Raw genomic sequence first — 12950 nt, 5'->3', positions numbered from 1 at the left:
GTTGTAGGTGATGCAGCTCCTGGAGCCACTTCACAGTATAAAGAAAGGATGCCTTCTGTCACGCATAGTCCAGAAATAATGGATTTATCAGAACTACGGCCATTTTTCAAACCAGAATTAGCACTGATAGAAGCCCTGAGGCTTTTAGCTGATGAGGATTGGTAAGTTCACCATTTAACTTAAAACCAAGCTGAGTTCCAAAAGTTTTCTGTAGATTTTTTTTTTATTAAAATCCTTGAAACATATTTCCTATTAAAATAGTCTTAGAAACAACTATTTCAGTCTTTTGGCATTGGAGTCCTTTCGATTTATTAATGTGGTGAACTCTGGCCTAGTAGTACTGTATTACCAGTTGTATTATAACTTATATACCAAAAGGATATAGTTTGGCTTTATTGTGCATTATATAACTCATTGGTGTTCAAGTCTAAATTTCAACATTTCTCAAAGTAATTCTCTGTGAAATGTAACTTGTAACGATCCTGGAAATACTCATCTGTTCATGCTACAGCTACAGCCACTGGCCAGCCCAGCTAGTAACTCAGGGAAAATAACAAGACAGTGACAGCGGGCGGCGCCTGTGGCTCAAGGAGTAGGGCGCCGGTCCCATATGCTGTAGGTGGCAGGTTCAAACCTAGCCCTGGCCAAAAAAACCACAAAACAAAAAAAAGACAGTGACAGCATAGATCTCACTTGTTTCAGCCTGAGGATTCACTTATGCACTACTTTTGTCTCATTTCCTTCCCTGTTCCTTCAGTATGTCCTTTGGTCCCCATTCAACATCTCTTCTTCAGTTTTGCCTCTGTGAGAGAGCATATTCATCAACTTAAAAAGTGCTTATAGTGGCCTGGGCACCATGGCGCACGCCCGTACTCTTAGCACTCTGGGAGGCCAAGCCCCGTGGATTGCTTCAGCTCACGAGTTCGAGATCAGCCTGAGCAAAAGCAAGACCCCATCTCTACTAAAAATAGAAAAACTGAGGCAAGAGGATCTCTTGATCCTGAATTGGAGGTTGCTGTGAGCTATGATGTTTCAGCACTCTATTGAAGATGACAAAGTGAGACTGTCTAAAAAAAAAGAGAGAGAGAGAGAACATTCATGATTTATGGGAAATCAAAATAGCAACATTAATAATTCAGAAGAAGTTGGCAGTGCCTGTGGCTCAGTGGGTAGGGCGCCGGCCCATATACCACCCGTGGTGGATTCAAACCTGGTCCCCGCCAAACTGCAACAAAAAAATAGTTGGGCATTCTGGCGTGCAGCTGTGGTCCTGGCTGCTTGGGAGGCTCAGGCAAGAGAATTGCCTAAGCCCAGGAGTTGGAGGTTGCTGTGATCTGTGACGCAACTGCACTCTACTGAGGGCGATAAAGTGAGATTCTTGTCTCTAAAAAAAGAAAAAATTTGGAAGATATGAAAAAAAGAAAAAAAGGGCGGCGCCTGTGGCTCAGTGGGTAGGATGCTGGCTCCATATACCAAGGGTGACGGGTTCAAACCCAGCTCCAGCCAAACTACAACAAAAAAATAGCCAGGCGTTGTGGCAGGCACCTGTAGTCCCAGCTACTCAAGAGGCTGAAGCAAGAGAATCGCCTAAGCCCAGGAGTTGGAGGTTGCGGCGTGATGCCATGGCACTCTACCAAGGATGAAAAAGTGAGACTGTGAGAAAAAAAAAATTTCAGAAGAAGCTGATTCTACCCCTCATAAGTGACTTTGAGACTTTCCAGGCTTCTGTGGAGGGAGTAACTACAGATATGATAGAAATAGTAAGAGAACTTCAAGTGGAACCTAATGATATGACTGAGTTGCTGCAATCTCATGATAAAACTTGAATGGATGAGGAATTACTTTTTATGGGTGGCCAAGAAAATACTCCTAGCGATGATGCTGTGAGCATTGTTCAAATGACAACAAAGAATTTAGAATATTCTATAAAGTTAGTTGATAAAGGAGTGACAGGGATTAAGAATATTGAGTCTCGACTCGGCGCCTGTGGCTCAAGCTGCTAAGGCGCCAGCTGAGCTGGCGGGTTCAAATCCAGCCTGGGCCTGCCAAATTACAATGATGGCTGCAACCGAAAAATAGCCAGGCATTGTTGCGGGCGCCTGTAGTCCCAGCTACTTGGGAGGCAGAGGCAGGAGAATGGCTTAAGCCCAGGAGTTGGAGGTTGCTGTGAGCTGTGATGCTACAGCACTCTACTCAGGGCAACAGCTTGAGGCTCTTTCTCAAAAAAAAAGAATATTGAGTCTTGGTGCCACTGTAACTCCGTGGGTGGGGCACCGGCCACATACACCAAGGCTGGCGGGTTCAAACCCAGCCCAAGCCAGCTAAAACAACAATGGCAACCACAACAAAAATATAGCCGGGCATTGTGGCAGGCACCTGTGGTCCCAAGCTACTTGGGAGGCTGAGGCAAGCGAATCACTTAAGCCCAAGAGTTAAGGTTGCTGTGAGCTGTGACTCCACGGCACTCTACCCAGGGCAAAAAAAAAAAAAAAAGAGAGAGTATTGACTCTAATTTTTGAAGTAGTTCAATAGTAATAGAGTAAAATGCTGCCAAGTAGTATCACAAGCCACAGAGAAATCTTACGTGAACGGAAGAGTCAAGTCAGTGTGGGAAACTTCATTGTCTTATTTTAGGATAGTGCCCTGGCCACCCCAAGCTTCACCCTCATTAGTCAGTAGCCATCAATATGGATGCAGATCCTCTACCAGCAGAATGATAACTCACTGAAGGTTTACATTATCGTTAGCATTTTTAGCAATGAAATGATTTTTAATTAAAGTATACCGATTTTTTTTAGACATAATGCTATTGTACAATATAATGTAGACATAACTTTTTATGTACTGGAAACAAAAACCTTGTATTTTATTGCAACATTCACCTTATTGTGGTAGCCTGGAACTGAATCAGCAGTATCCCTGAGGCATGCTTCTAATCACCAGCAAAGTAACAGGTTGTTTTCTTCTTCCATGTTTGTTTTATTGTTTTCTACATCTTTTGTTTATCATTGTTTTCTTTCCTCTGCTTTCTAGAAAGAATATGCAACAAGTATTTCTTTTTATTTACAAAGGATTAACTTAGTTTGACTGTCATTAGTGATTTTAGGTCTTCAAAGATCCTTTCCATATTTTTTATTTGAGATCCCTAAATGGTAAGCAAAAACAGCTGAAGTCTCTTCATTGGCATATTCCATACATTAAAAAGAAGTCATCTGTAGCCGGGCGTTGTGGCGGGTGCCTGTAGTCCCAGCTGCTCCGGAGGCTGAGGCAAGAGAATCGCTTGGGCCCAGGAGTTGGAGGTTGCTGTGAGCTGTGTGAGGCCACGGCACTCTACCCGAGGGCAGTACAGTGAGACTCTGTCTCTACAAAAAAAAAAAAAAAAAGAAGTCATCTGAGGGGTGGCACCTGTGGCTCAGTGAACAGGGTGCCGGCCCCATATACCAATGGTGGTGGGTTCAAACCCAGCCCCGGCCAAACTGCAACAGGAAAAATAGCCAGGCATTGTGGCAGGCGCCTGTAGTCCCAGCTACTAGGGAGGCTGAGGCAAGAGAATCGCCTAAACCCAGGAGTTGGAGGTTGCTGTGAGCTGTGATGTCATGGCACTCTACCAAGGGTGATAAAGTGAGACTCTGTCTCTAAAAAAAAAAAAAAAAAGTCATCTGAGGTGCGGTACCTGTGGCTTAAGCGGCTAAGGCACCAGCCACATACACCTGAGCTGGTGGGTTCAAATCCAGCCTGGGCCCGCCAAACAAAAATGACGGCTGCAACCAAAAAAAAATAGCCAGGCGTTGTGGCGGGCACCTGTAGTCTCAGCTACTTGGGAGGTGGAGGCAGGAGAATCACTTGAGCCCAGGAGTTGGAGGTTGCTGTGAGCTGTGATGCCATGACCCTCTACCCAGGGTGACAGCATGAGGCTTTTGTATCAAAAAAAAGAAGACGACATCTGAAAAACACAAAAAAGAAGACATCTGATTTTGTTATTTCCTTTTCTCATAGGGAGAAGAAAATTGAGGGACTGAATTTTATTAGATGCTTAGCTGCTTTTCATTCTGAGATATTGAACACAAAGTTGCATGAAATAACTTTTGCAGTAGTTCAAGAGGTAAATGTATTTCCTAGATGAGACATGGATTGTTGGTATAACAGAGAATAAATATGCCACACTTACTTGACCTTTAAATTTTTCTGTGCTATTACGTAGGTAGGCTTTATACAGCTTTTTAGTTTAAGTATCCTATGTCTCAATTTGCAACATTTAAAAAAACATAGGGGCGGCGCCTGTGGCTCAAAGGAGTAGGGCCCCGGCCCCATATTCCGGAGGTGGAGGGTTCAAACCCAGCCCCAGCCAAAAAAAAAAATGCAAAAATAAATAAATAAATTTAGGCCAGGCGCAGTGGCTCACACCTGTAATCCTAGCACTCTGGGAGGCTGAGATGAGTAACTTGCGTGAGCTCAGGAATTCGAGACCAACCTGAGCAAAAGTGAGACCCTATCTCTGCTATAAATAGAAAAACAGAGGCAAGAGGGTCACTTGAGCCCATTAGATGGAGGTTGCTGTGAGCTATGACGCTATGGCACTCTACTCAGGGTGACAGTTTGAGAGTCTGTCTCAAAAAAAAAAAAAATTAGATGTTGATTTTAGGACAAAAGATAATGGTAAAATATGTTTCCTTAATAGTAAGATTTATTTCAAAGTAATTTAGCAAAACCTATATTTTGGTAATTGTTCTAGGTAAAAAATTTACGCTCTGGAGTTTCTCGTGCTGCTGTGGTCTGTTTAAGTGATCTTTTCACTTATCTGAAAAAGAACATGGATCAAGAACTAGATACTACAGTAAAAGTCTTACTGCACAAGGCTGGAGAGTCCAATACCTTTATAAGGGAAGACGTTGACAAAGCGCTGCGGGCCATGGCTAACAGTGTAACTCCGGCACGTGCAGTCGTCTCTCTCATCAGTGGAGGGCAAAGGTACTGTTCGGAATAATCTTGAAATGCCTTTTTTTTTTTTTTTTTTTGCAGTTTTTGGCCGGGGCTGGGTTTGAACCCCCCACCTCTGGCATATGGGGTCGGCGCCCTACTCCTTTGAGCCACAGGCGTCACCCCTTCTTTTTTTTTTTTTTTAGAGGCAGAGTCTCACTTGTAGAGTACTGTAGTGTCACAGTTCACAGCAACCTCTAGCTCTTTGGCTTAGGCAATTCTCTTGCCTCAGCCTCCTGAGTAGCTGGGACTACAGGTGCCCGCCACATTGCCCGGCTATTTTTTGTTGCAGTTTGGCCAGGGGCAGGTTTGAACCCGCCACCCTTGGTATATGGGGCTGGTGCCCTGCTCACTGAGCCACAGGCGCCGCCCAATAGTACAGTCTCAGTATAGAAACAAGCAAGCAAATTGCAGCATTACTTCAATCAAAAAATTTATCGAACAATTCCTATGTGGTAAACATATTAAATGCTAAGCTTAAAAATAATATTGGCCAGGTGTGGTGGCCCACTCCTGTAATCATAGCACCCTGGGAGTCTGAAGTGGGAGGATTGCTTGCGCTTATAAGTTTGAGACCAGCCTGAGTAATGTGAGACTACGTCTCTATTGAAAATAGAAAAACTAGCCGGGCGTTGTGGCGGGCGCCTGTAGTCCTAGCTGCTCGGGAGGCTGAGGCAGGAGAATCCCTGAAGCCCAAGAGCTGGAGGTTGCTGTGAGTCCTGTGACATCATGGCACTCTAGTGAAGGTGGTAAAGTGAGACGCTGTCTCTACAAAAAAAAAGAAAAGAAAACAGAAAAACTGAGTCAAGGGGATCACTTGACCCCAAGAGTTGGAGTTCCTGTGAGCTATGACACCATGGCACTCTGCCTAGGGTGACAGCTTGAGACTGTCTCAAAAAAAAAAAAAAAATAATAATAATAATTAGCTGGGTGTTGCAGCAGGCACCTGTAGCCCTAGCTACTCAGGAGGATGAAGCAGGAAGATCACTTGAACCCAGGAACTTGAGGTTGCCGTGAGTTATGATGGATGACTCCGTGACACTCTAGCCTGGGCAACAGACTGAGACTCCATCTCAAATAATAATACTGTTATTTTAATAATGTCTTTTTTTTTTTGAGACGGAGTCTCACTATGTCACCCTCGGTAGAGTGCTGTTGCATCACAGCTCACAGCGACCTCAAACTCTTGGGCGTAAGTGATTTTCTTGCCTCGGCCTCCCAAGTAACTGGGACTACAGGCACCCACCACAATGCCTAGCTAATTTTTTTTTTTTTTTTGGTTGTGTTTGTCATTGTTTTTTGGCAGGCCCGGGCTGGGTTCAAAACCACCAGCTCTGGTGTATGTGGCTGGTGCCCGAGCCACTGAGCTACAGGCGCTGAGCCTATTTTAATAATGTTACTTAAATATATATCAGGAACTATGAATTTTATTTTGTTTTGAACTTGTTCAGTGGGAAAAACTAATGCAAATAATTTGTCTTTTTAACTTCCCTGGATAATTGTTGAGGAGCTGTTTAATTGTTTAAAATAGATTACTGGAAAATAGTTTATCCAACAACGTTTTAAATTATGTGTTCTTGTAGCCATTTACACATCGCAGTAAGACGGTGTACAGCCCAGCACTTATCAGATGTAGTGGAATTTATGGAACCAGAACGTGTTTTATCTGGCGCAAAGGATATGGCTGAACGTATACTACCTGCTGCTGCTAAGTTTGCTCAAGACAGCTCACCAGAAACCAGGTGAATAGCTGCTGGTAGTATTTGCTAAATCTCATTAGTGTAAGGGCTTAAAAGTAGGAAAAGAGCTAAAGTTGAAGAATGAACATTTTTCTAAATGGAGAAGTGGGATCCCCAGAGATTGGTGCTAGGGGATAGCCATATTTCACCAATTTGTAACTGATCTTGAGGGAGTGCATAGTGAATTCTCCAAATTTACAGATGACACTACATACTTCTGGGTAGTGAGATGCCAAGTCACAGGGATGAACTTCATGAAACAGCACAAGATTGTATGAGTGGGCAGAAAAGTGGCAGAAGAACTTCATTATGGGCAAATGTAAGGTAATGCATTTAGGGGATGATGATATATTTTCCAAACAATTGGGTAAAATTAAAAAAGTAGGAAACTGAAAAATATTGGAATAACACATAACAATATATTATGCCTTGAAATACAAGATATCTGTGCTTGGAGACTTCTGTGAATTTCTTATGGTTATATTTGAACAATTTTATAAACATTAACAGCAATCAAACAAAGAAGACGTAAACGTTAACAGCAAAGAAGATGAAATAATTAAGATGTGTATAGTATAATAGCAGTGGTGATGACAAAAATTTTGGATGTAGGCAGAAGCCTAGATTAAATTTCTAGCTCGATCATGATTTGTCCTTAAGCAAGTAAGTTCGTTTCTGTTAGTCTCTGTTTCCTTGTCTGTAAAATTAGGAAGTTTGTACTAGGTGACCAGTAATGTCCCAGATAAAATCTAAAATTTTATGGCAATAATTTAGGAAGATAATTAGAAGCAAGAGAGAGGATCCTGAGGTTATAAAAATTAAAGAAAGGACGGCTGTGGCTCACTGAGTATGGCACCTGCCCCATATACCAAGGGTGGCGAGTTTGAACCCAGCCCAGCCAAACTGCAACAAACAAATAGCCAGGCGTTGTGGCGGGCGCCTGTAGTCCTAGGTACTTTGGAGGCTGAGGCAAGAGAATCGCCTAAGCCCAGGAGTTGGAGATTGCTGTGAGTTGTGACAACACGGCACTCTACCGAGGGTAACAAAGTGAGGTTGTCAAAAAAAAAAAAAAAATTAAGATACAAAATTCTTAACATCTTAAGACAAAGATGTTCATTACTTTAGGTAACTGGCATTAATCTTGTGGAACTCATCACGCTTAAAGTGAATACAGAAAGTAAATGTTAAAAAAAAACTAAGGTTGAGCATAGTGTTTCATGCTATAATCAATCCTAACACCCTGGGAGGCTAAGGCAAGAGGATCCCTTGAGCTCAGGAGTTCAAGACCAGCCTGAGCAAGAGTCAGACACTGTTTTTACTAAAAATAGAAAACCTAGCTGGGCGAGGTGGTGGGCGCCTGTAGTCTCAGCTACTCAAGAGGCTGAGGCAAGAGGATTGGTTGAGCCCACAAGTTTGAGGTTGCTGTGAGCTCTGATGCCAAGGCACAGGGAGACAGGGGAAAAAAAAAGGAAGAAAGTAATTGTATTAGGTTTCTGTTGCTGCGTAACAAATTAACACAGACGTAGTAGCTTAAGGCAACACAAATTTCTCACATTTTGTGTCCCTTTTGCTTGTTTTAACCTTTCTCATATTGTTGGGCTCTGTAGTAGACCTACAGTCCTTAATATTTATCCTAGGCTAAATGTCAGAACTATCTTTGAAATCATAAATGATTAGGAGCTGCTTATCTGGGTATAAACCTTGTTTTGATTGTAGAAAGAGAACGGTAATATTTGTTCTCTGACATCAAATCACTTTATGCAATTTTATTACATTTGAAGGAGTCTGGTTGATAGAGATGATTTTTATTTTTTTATTTATTTATTTTTTGGCTGGGGCCGGGTTTGAACCCACCACCTCCAGTATATGGGGCCGATGCCCTACTCCTTTGACCCACAGGTGCTGCCTGATTTTTATTTTTTTTTTTTTAAGAGACAGGTTCTCATTCTGTTGCCCCAGGCTAGAGTGCCATGGCCTCAGCCTCACTCACAGCAATCTCCAACTCCAGGGTGCAAGCGATCCTCCTACCTCCACCCTCTTGAATAGCTGGGACTGTGGGACTAGGGACACCCACCATAATACCTGGCTAATTTTTCTCTTTTTAGTAGAAACTGGATCTTGCTCTTCCTCAGCCTGGTTCAAACTCCTAAGCTTGGGATCCTTCTGCCTTGGCCTCCCAGAGTGCTGGGATTACAGGTATGAGCCAGCACTTCCAGCCAATATAGATGATTTTAAGATCATCCTATACTTCTCTCCAACAAAAGTCTGTCCTTTAGTTCTTCTACCCTGTTTCCCTGAAAATAAGACATCCTCCAAAAAATAAGACCTACTTACAGGAAAGAGAAGATGTCCCCTGAAAATAAGACCTAGCGCATCTTTGGGAGCACACCTTAAAATAAGACACTGTCTTATTTTCAGGGAAACAGGGTAGTACATAATAGTCTAAGTTATGAGCAAAAGTATGACTATAATTTATTTTAGATCTAGGCCTCCTTCAAGAGTAATAAAATGTGGAATTATTAATATTTTGAGGTATTATAAGACATCTCTGTACTGAAAAATTCTCCAATATGTACTTCAGTGATATCTGAATTCTATCCTTAGAATGATATTTTGGCTTAAGGTATTATCCTAAGAGGACTATTTTAAAATTCTTATAGCATATGGCGGGGCGCAGTGGCTCACTCCTGTAATCCTAGCACTCTGAGAGGCCAACGCGGGTGGATTGCTTGAGCTGAGGAGTTCAAGTCAGGACCAGCCTGAGCAAGAGCAAAACCCCAACTCAACTAAAACAGAAAAAATAGCTCAATTGCTGTGAGCTTTGATGATGCCACAGCATTCAACCCAGGGGGCAGAGTGAAACTCTGTCTAAAAAAAAAAATTCTTATAACATAAAAACCCCAGTTTGGAGATTATTATAGTATTTATTAACATATTCAACCATGATTTATCAACTAATCTTGGGTGTATTTTAGGTAGCAGAGGATAGGATTTTATGGAAATGGTACCCAGGTAAGTGTTACCTTGGAAAAAAAAGAGAAATACAGGGCCTAGCAAAATGCCTAGGCAAGGAAAAAACAATCTACTAATTCACCATTCTCTCAAGTGCCAACCTTGGTGTGGACCCTGGGATGCCTGAAAAATACAGTCAAATACAGTCATACTATTTGTTCTCCATCTGACATGTGGCTAAACAATTTGAAGGCATAGTGATTTTAAGGAGTGTACAGGAGAATTCTGTACATCTGCTCCTTGACTTATGATGGGATGATGGCCTGATAAATTTATCATAAATTGAAAATAGCAAGTTTAAAATGTATCTAGTATGTGTAAGCTACTAAACATGTGTAGCCTACCTCATGCTCAGAATGTTTACATTGGCCTGCAGTTGAGCCACGTTGTCTGGTAGCACATTCCTGGGAGCAGAGTTGTTGATTCTCATGGCTGCGTGCCTTGCTGGGAGCTGTGGCCTTGCTACTGCTGCCCAGCATCTCAAGAGAGTATAATACCATGTGTCACTAGCCTGGGAAAAGATCCAAATTCAAAATTTGCTGTATAGTTTCTCCTGAATACGTGTCATTTTTGTACTGTTGTCAAGTCAAAAAATCCTAAGTTGGACTTTTAAGTTGGGGACTGTCTGTAATTTTTAGTACTATACTATTAGTGTATGTACATTTCAATGATTTTACATAAAATAGGAATGGTAATCTTGATATTGGCAGGTTTTTTCCTTACTGAACAAAATTGTGTCTAACAAACAGGTTGTTAACATACATAAGATTATTTACCTATTTCTCAAATATTCATAGGTTTTATGGTCGAAAGATGCTTTTCCTCATGATGTGTCATCCTAACTTTGAAAAAATGCTTGAAAAATATGTCCCATCTAAAGATTTGCCATATATTAAGGAATCTGTTAAAAACTTACGGCAAAAGGTATGTGGAAAAAGTTAGCTGAAAAAAACAACTTTAATTGCTATGAGCTATGACGCCATGGCACTTTAGCCAGGGCCACAGAGGAAGACTCTGCTTCAAAAAAAAAAAAAAAAACAGAAAAACAACTTTTAAAAAGTTTATTTACCAAGAATAGAAACAATCTACAATACATCTACATCTACAATAGCTTTTTGGTGACTAAAGTACTAAGTAGACAGACATAGCGTCAGGCTTTCAGAGTAAATGTTTGTTGAACAAAAGCTTGATGTGTGTTAGATTATACTTTAGCTTATTGAAGTTACAACACTGGGTTTGAATTAAAACTCTAACAATTAGCAACTATGTAACTTTAGGTATGCCTAAACTAGAATTTTAATTTTTTCAAAACTCATCAGGAGTGTTTTCCATGCTTAATCTCAGCTTTATATACTTTGTACATCCCACTCTTAGAGCTGCTACCCCACTGCAGAGCATTTGTAAGGAGTTCCTTGAAGTTAAGCACCACGTCTGGTTTGTTCTGATTGATAGCTGGGATTTAGTAATGTCTGTGCAATGAGTACTGAGAGAATACCAAGAAAAATAAAATGTGAAGGGTGGCTCCGTGCCTGTGGCTCAAGTGGCTAAGGCACCAGCCACATACACCTGAGCTGGCGGGTTCGAATCCAGCCCCGGGCCTGCCAAACAACAATGATGGCTGCATCCCAAAAAATAGCCGGGCATTGTGGCAGGCGCCTGTAGTCCCAGCTACTTGGGAGGTGGAGGCAGGAGAGTCGCTTGAGCCCAGGAGTTGGAGGCTCCTGTGAGCTGTGATGCCAAGGCACTCTACCCCAGGTCTCAAGTGGCTAAGAGACCCTGTCCCAAAAAAATGTGAAGGGTATATGTTATTTTTGAAGAATATTTTTGACTTAATATAGAATTTTTCTGTTATAATTTATGTCATTTCTCTCTGATGACCTTGGACTCAGGTCTCATTTATGAAGAGATAATACTGCAAAGATATGTGATAATAGTCATTTTAGAGCATTTTTCCTGCCTATTGATTTTAATGATTTTTGTTTAATTTATATAGAACTTATTAAAATAACTACAAAAAATTATCTGACTAAAATAAGGCAAATAATATTTGTGAGTCATTTCCAATACAAGTATCAGGAACAAAAAGGGCTTAAATAGTTGTTTCCAAAATGTTTGTTCTGAAACTCCTCCTGTTGCATAGAAATTCATCATTTGGGTGGTGCCTGTGGCTCAGTGAGTAGGGTGCCGGCCCCACATACCGAGGGTGGCGGGTTCAAACCCAGCCCCGGCCAAACTGCAACAAAAAAATAGCCAATTGTTGTGGCAGGCACCTGTAGTCCCAGCTGCTTGGGAGGCTGAGGCAAGAGAATCACATAAGCCCAAGAGTTAGAGGTTGCTGTGAGCCGTGTGAAGTCATGGCACTCTACCCGAGGATGGTACAGTGAGACTCTGTCTCTACAAAAAAAAAAAAAAGAAAGAAAGAAATTCATCATTAATGGGATGTGTTTGTATTTTCTATATAGATTTTATGCTTTAAGAGTAGTTATGGGCAGCACCTGTGGCTCAGTGCGTAGGGTGCCAACCCCCTATACCAAGGGTGGCAGGTTCAAACCTGGCCCCAGCCAAACTGCAACAAAAAAAATAGCCGGGTGTTGTAGCAGACGCTTATAGTCCCAGCTACTCGGGTGGCTGAGGTGGGAGAATCCCCTAGGCCCAGGAGTAGGAGGTTGCTGTGAGCTGTGTGACACTACGGCACTCTACAGAGAGCAATAGAGTGAGACTCTGTCTCCACAAAAAAAAAAAAAAAAGAGTTAAGGCTCAGTGCTCGTACCACAGTGGTTATGGAAGCAGCCACATACACCGAGGGTGGTGGGTTCTAACCTGGCCCGGGCCAGCTAAACAATAATAACAACTGCAACAAAAAATAACCGGGCATTGTGGTGGGCGCCTGTAGTCCCAGCTACTTGGGAGACTGAGGCAAGAGAATCGCTTGAGGTTGTTATGAGCTGTGACACCACAGCACCTCTGCCAAGGGCAACATAGTGAGACTCTGTTTCATAAACAAAAAAAGAAGAGTAGTTAATAGCTGGATGAGGTGGCTCGCGCCTGCAATCCTAAGCACTCTGGTAGGCTTAGTATGGTGGATGCTTGAGTTCATGAGTTCAGGACCAGCCTGAGCAAGAGTAAGACCCTGTCTCTAAAAAATAGCCAGGCATTGGGCGGTGCCTGTGGCTCAAGGAGTAGGGCCGGCCCCATATACTGGGGGTGGTGGGTTCAAGCCCA

General features: G+C 42.2%; 1 protein-coding gene across 9 annotated transcripts in view; it reads left to right on the top strand.

Moving 5' to 3' along the window:
• The window catches only part of TOGARAM1 (TOG array regulator of axonemal microtubules 1), an 89704-nt gene that overhangs the window by 64436 nt on the left and 12318 nt on the right, over positions 1-12950 (top strand). For 6 of the 9 annotated variants that reach the window (XM_053595347.1, XM_053595345.1, XM_053595342.1 and 3 more), the window contains 5 exons: positions 8-161; positions 3997-4102; positions 4733-4968; positions 6561-6719; positions 10526-10652. In XM_053595347.1, the coding sequence (XP_053451322.1) occupies positions 8-161; positions 3997-4102; positions 4733-4968; positions 6561-6719; positions 10526-10652 (782 nt within the window). Of the gene's footprint in view, positions 1-7; positions 162-3996; positions 4103-4732; positions 4969-6560; positions 6720-8824; positions 8913-10525; positions 10653-12950 lie in introns of all 9 variants that reach the window. The other 3 variants (XR_008380788.1, XM_053595346.1, XM_053595348.1) reach the window with 3 other exon arrangements.

Source organism: Nycticebus coucang, chromosome 6, assembly GCF_027406575.1.
Source record: "Nycticebus coucang isolate mNycCou1 chromosome 6, mNycCou1.pri, whole genome shotgun sequence".
In the NCBI taxonomy this organism is placed as follows: Eukaryota; Metazoa; Chordata; class Mammalia; order Primates; family Lorisidae; genus Nycticebus; species Nycticebus coucang.
This window is presented reverse-complemented; position numbering and strand designations above follow the sequence as displayed.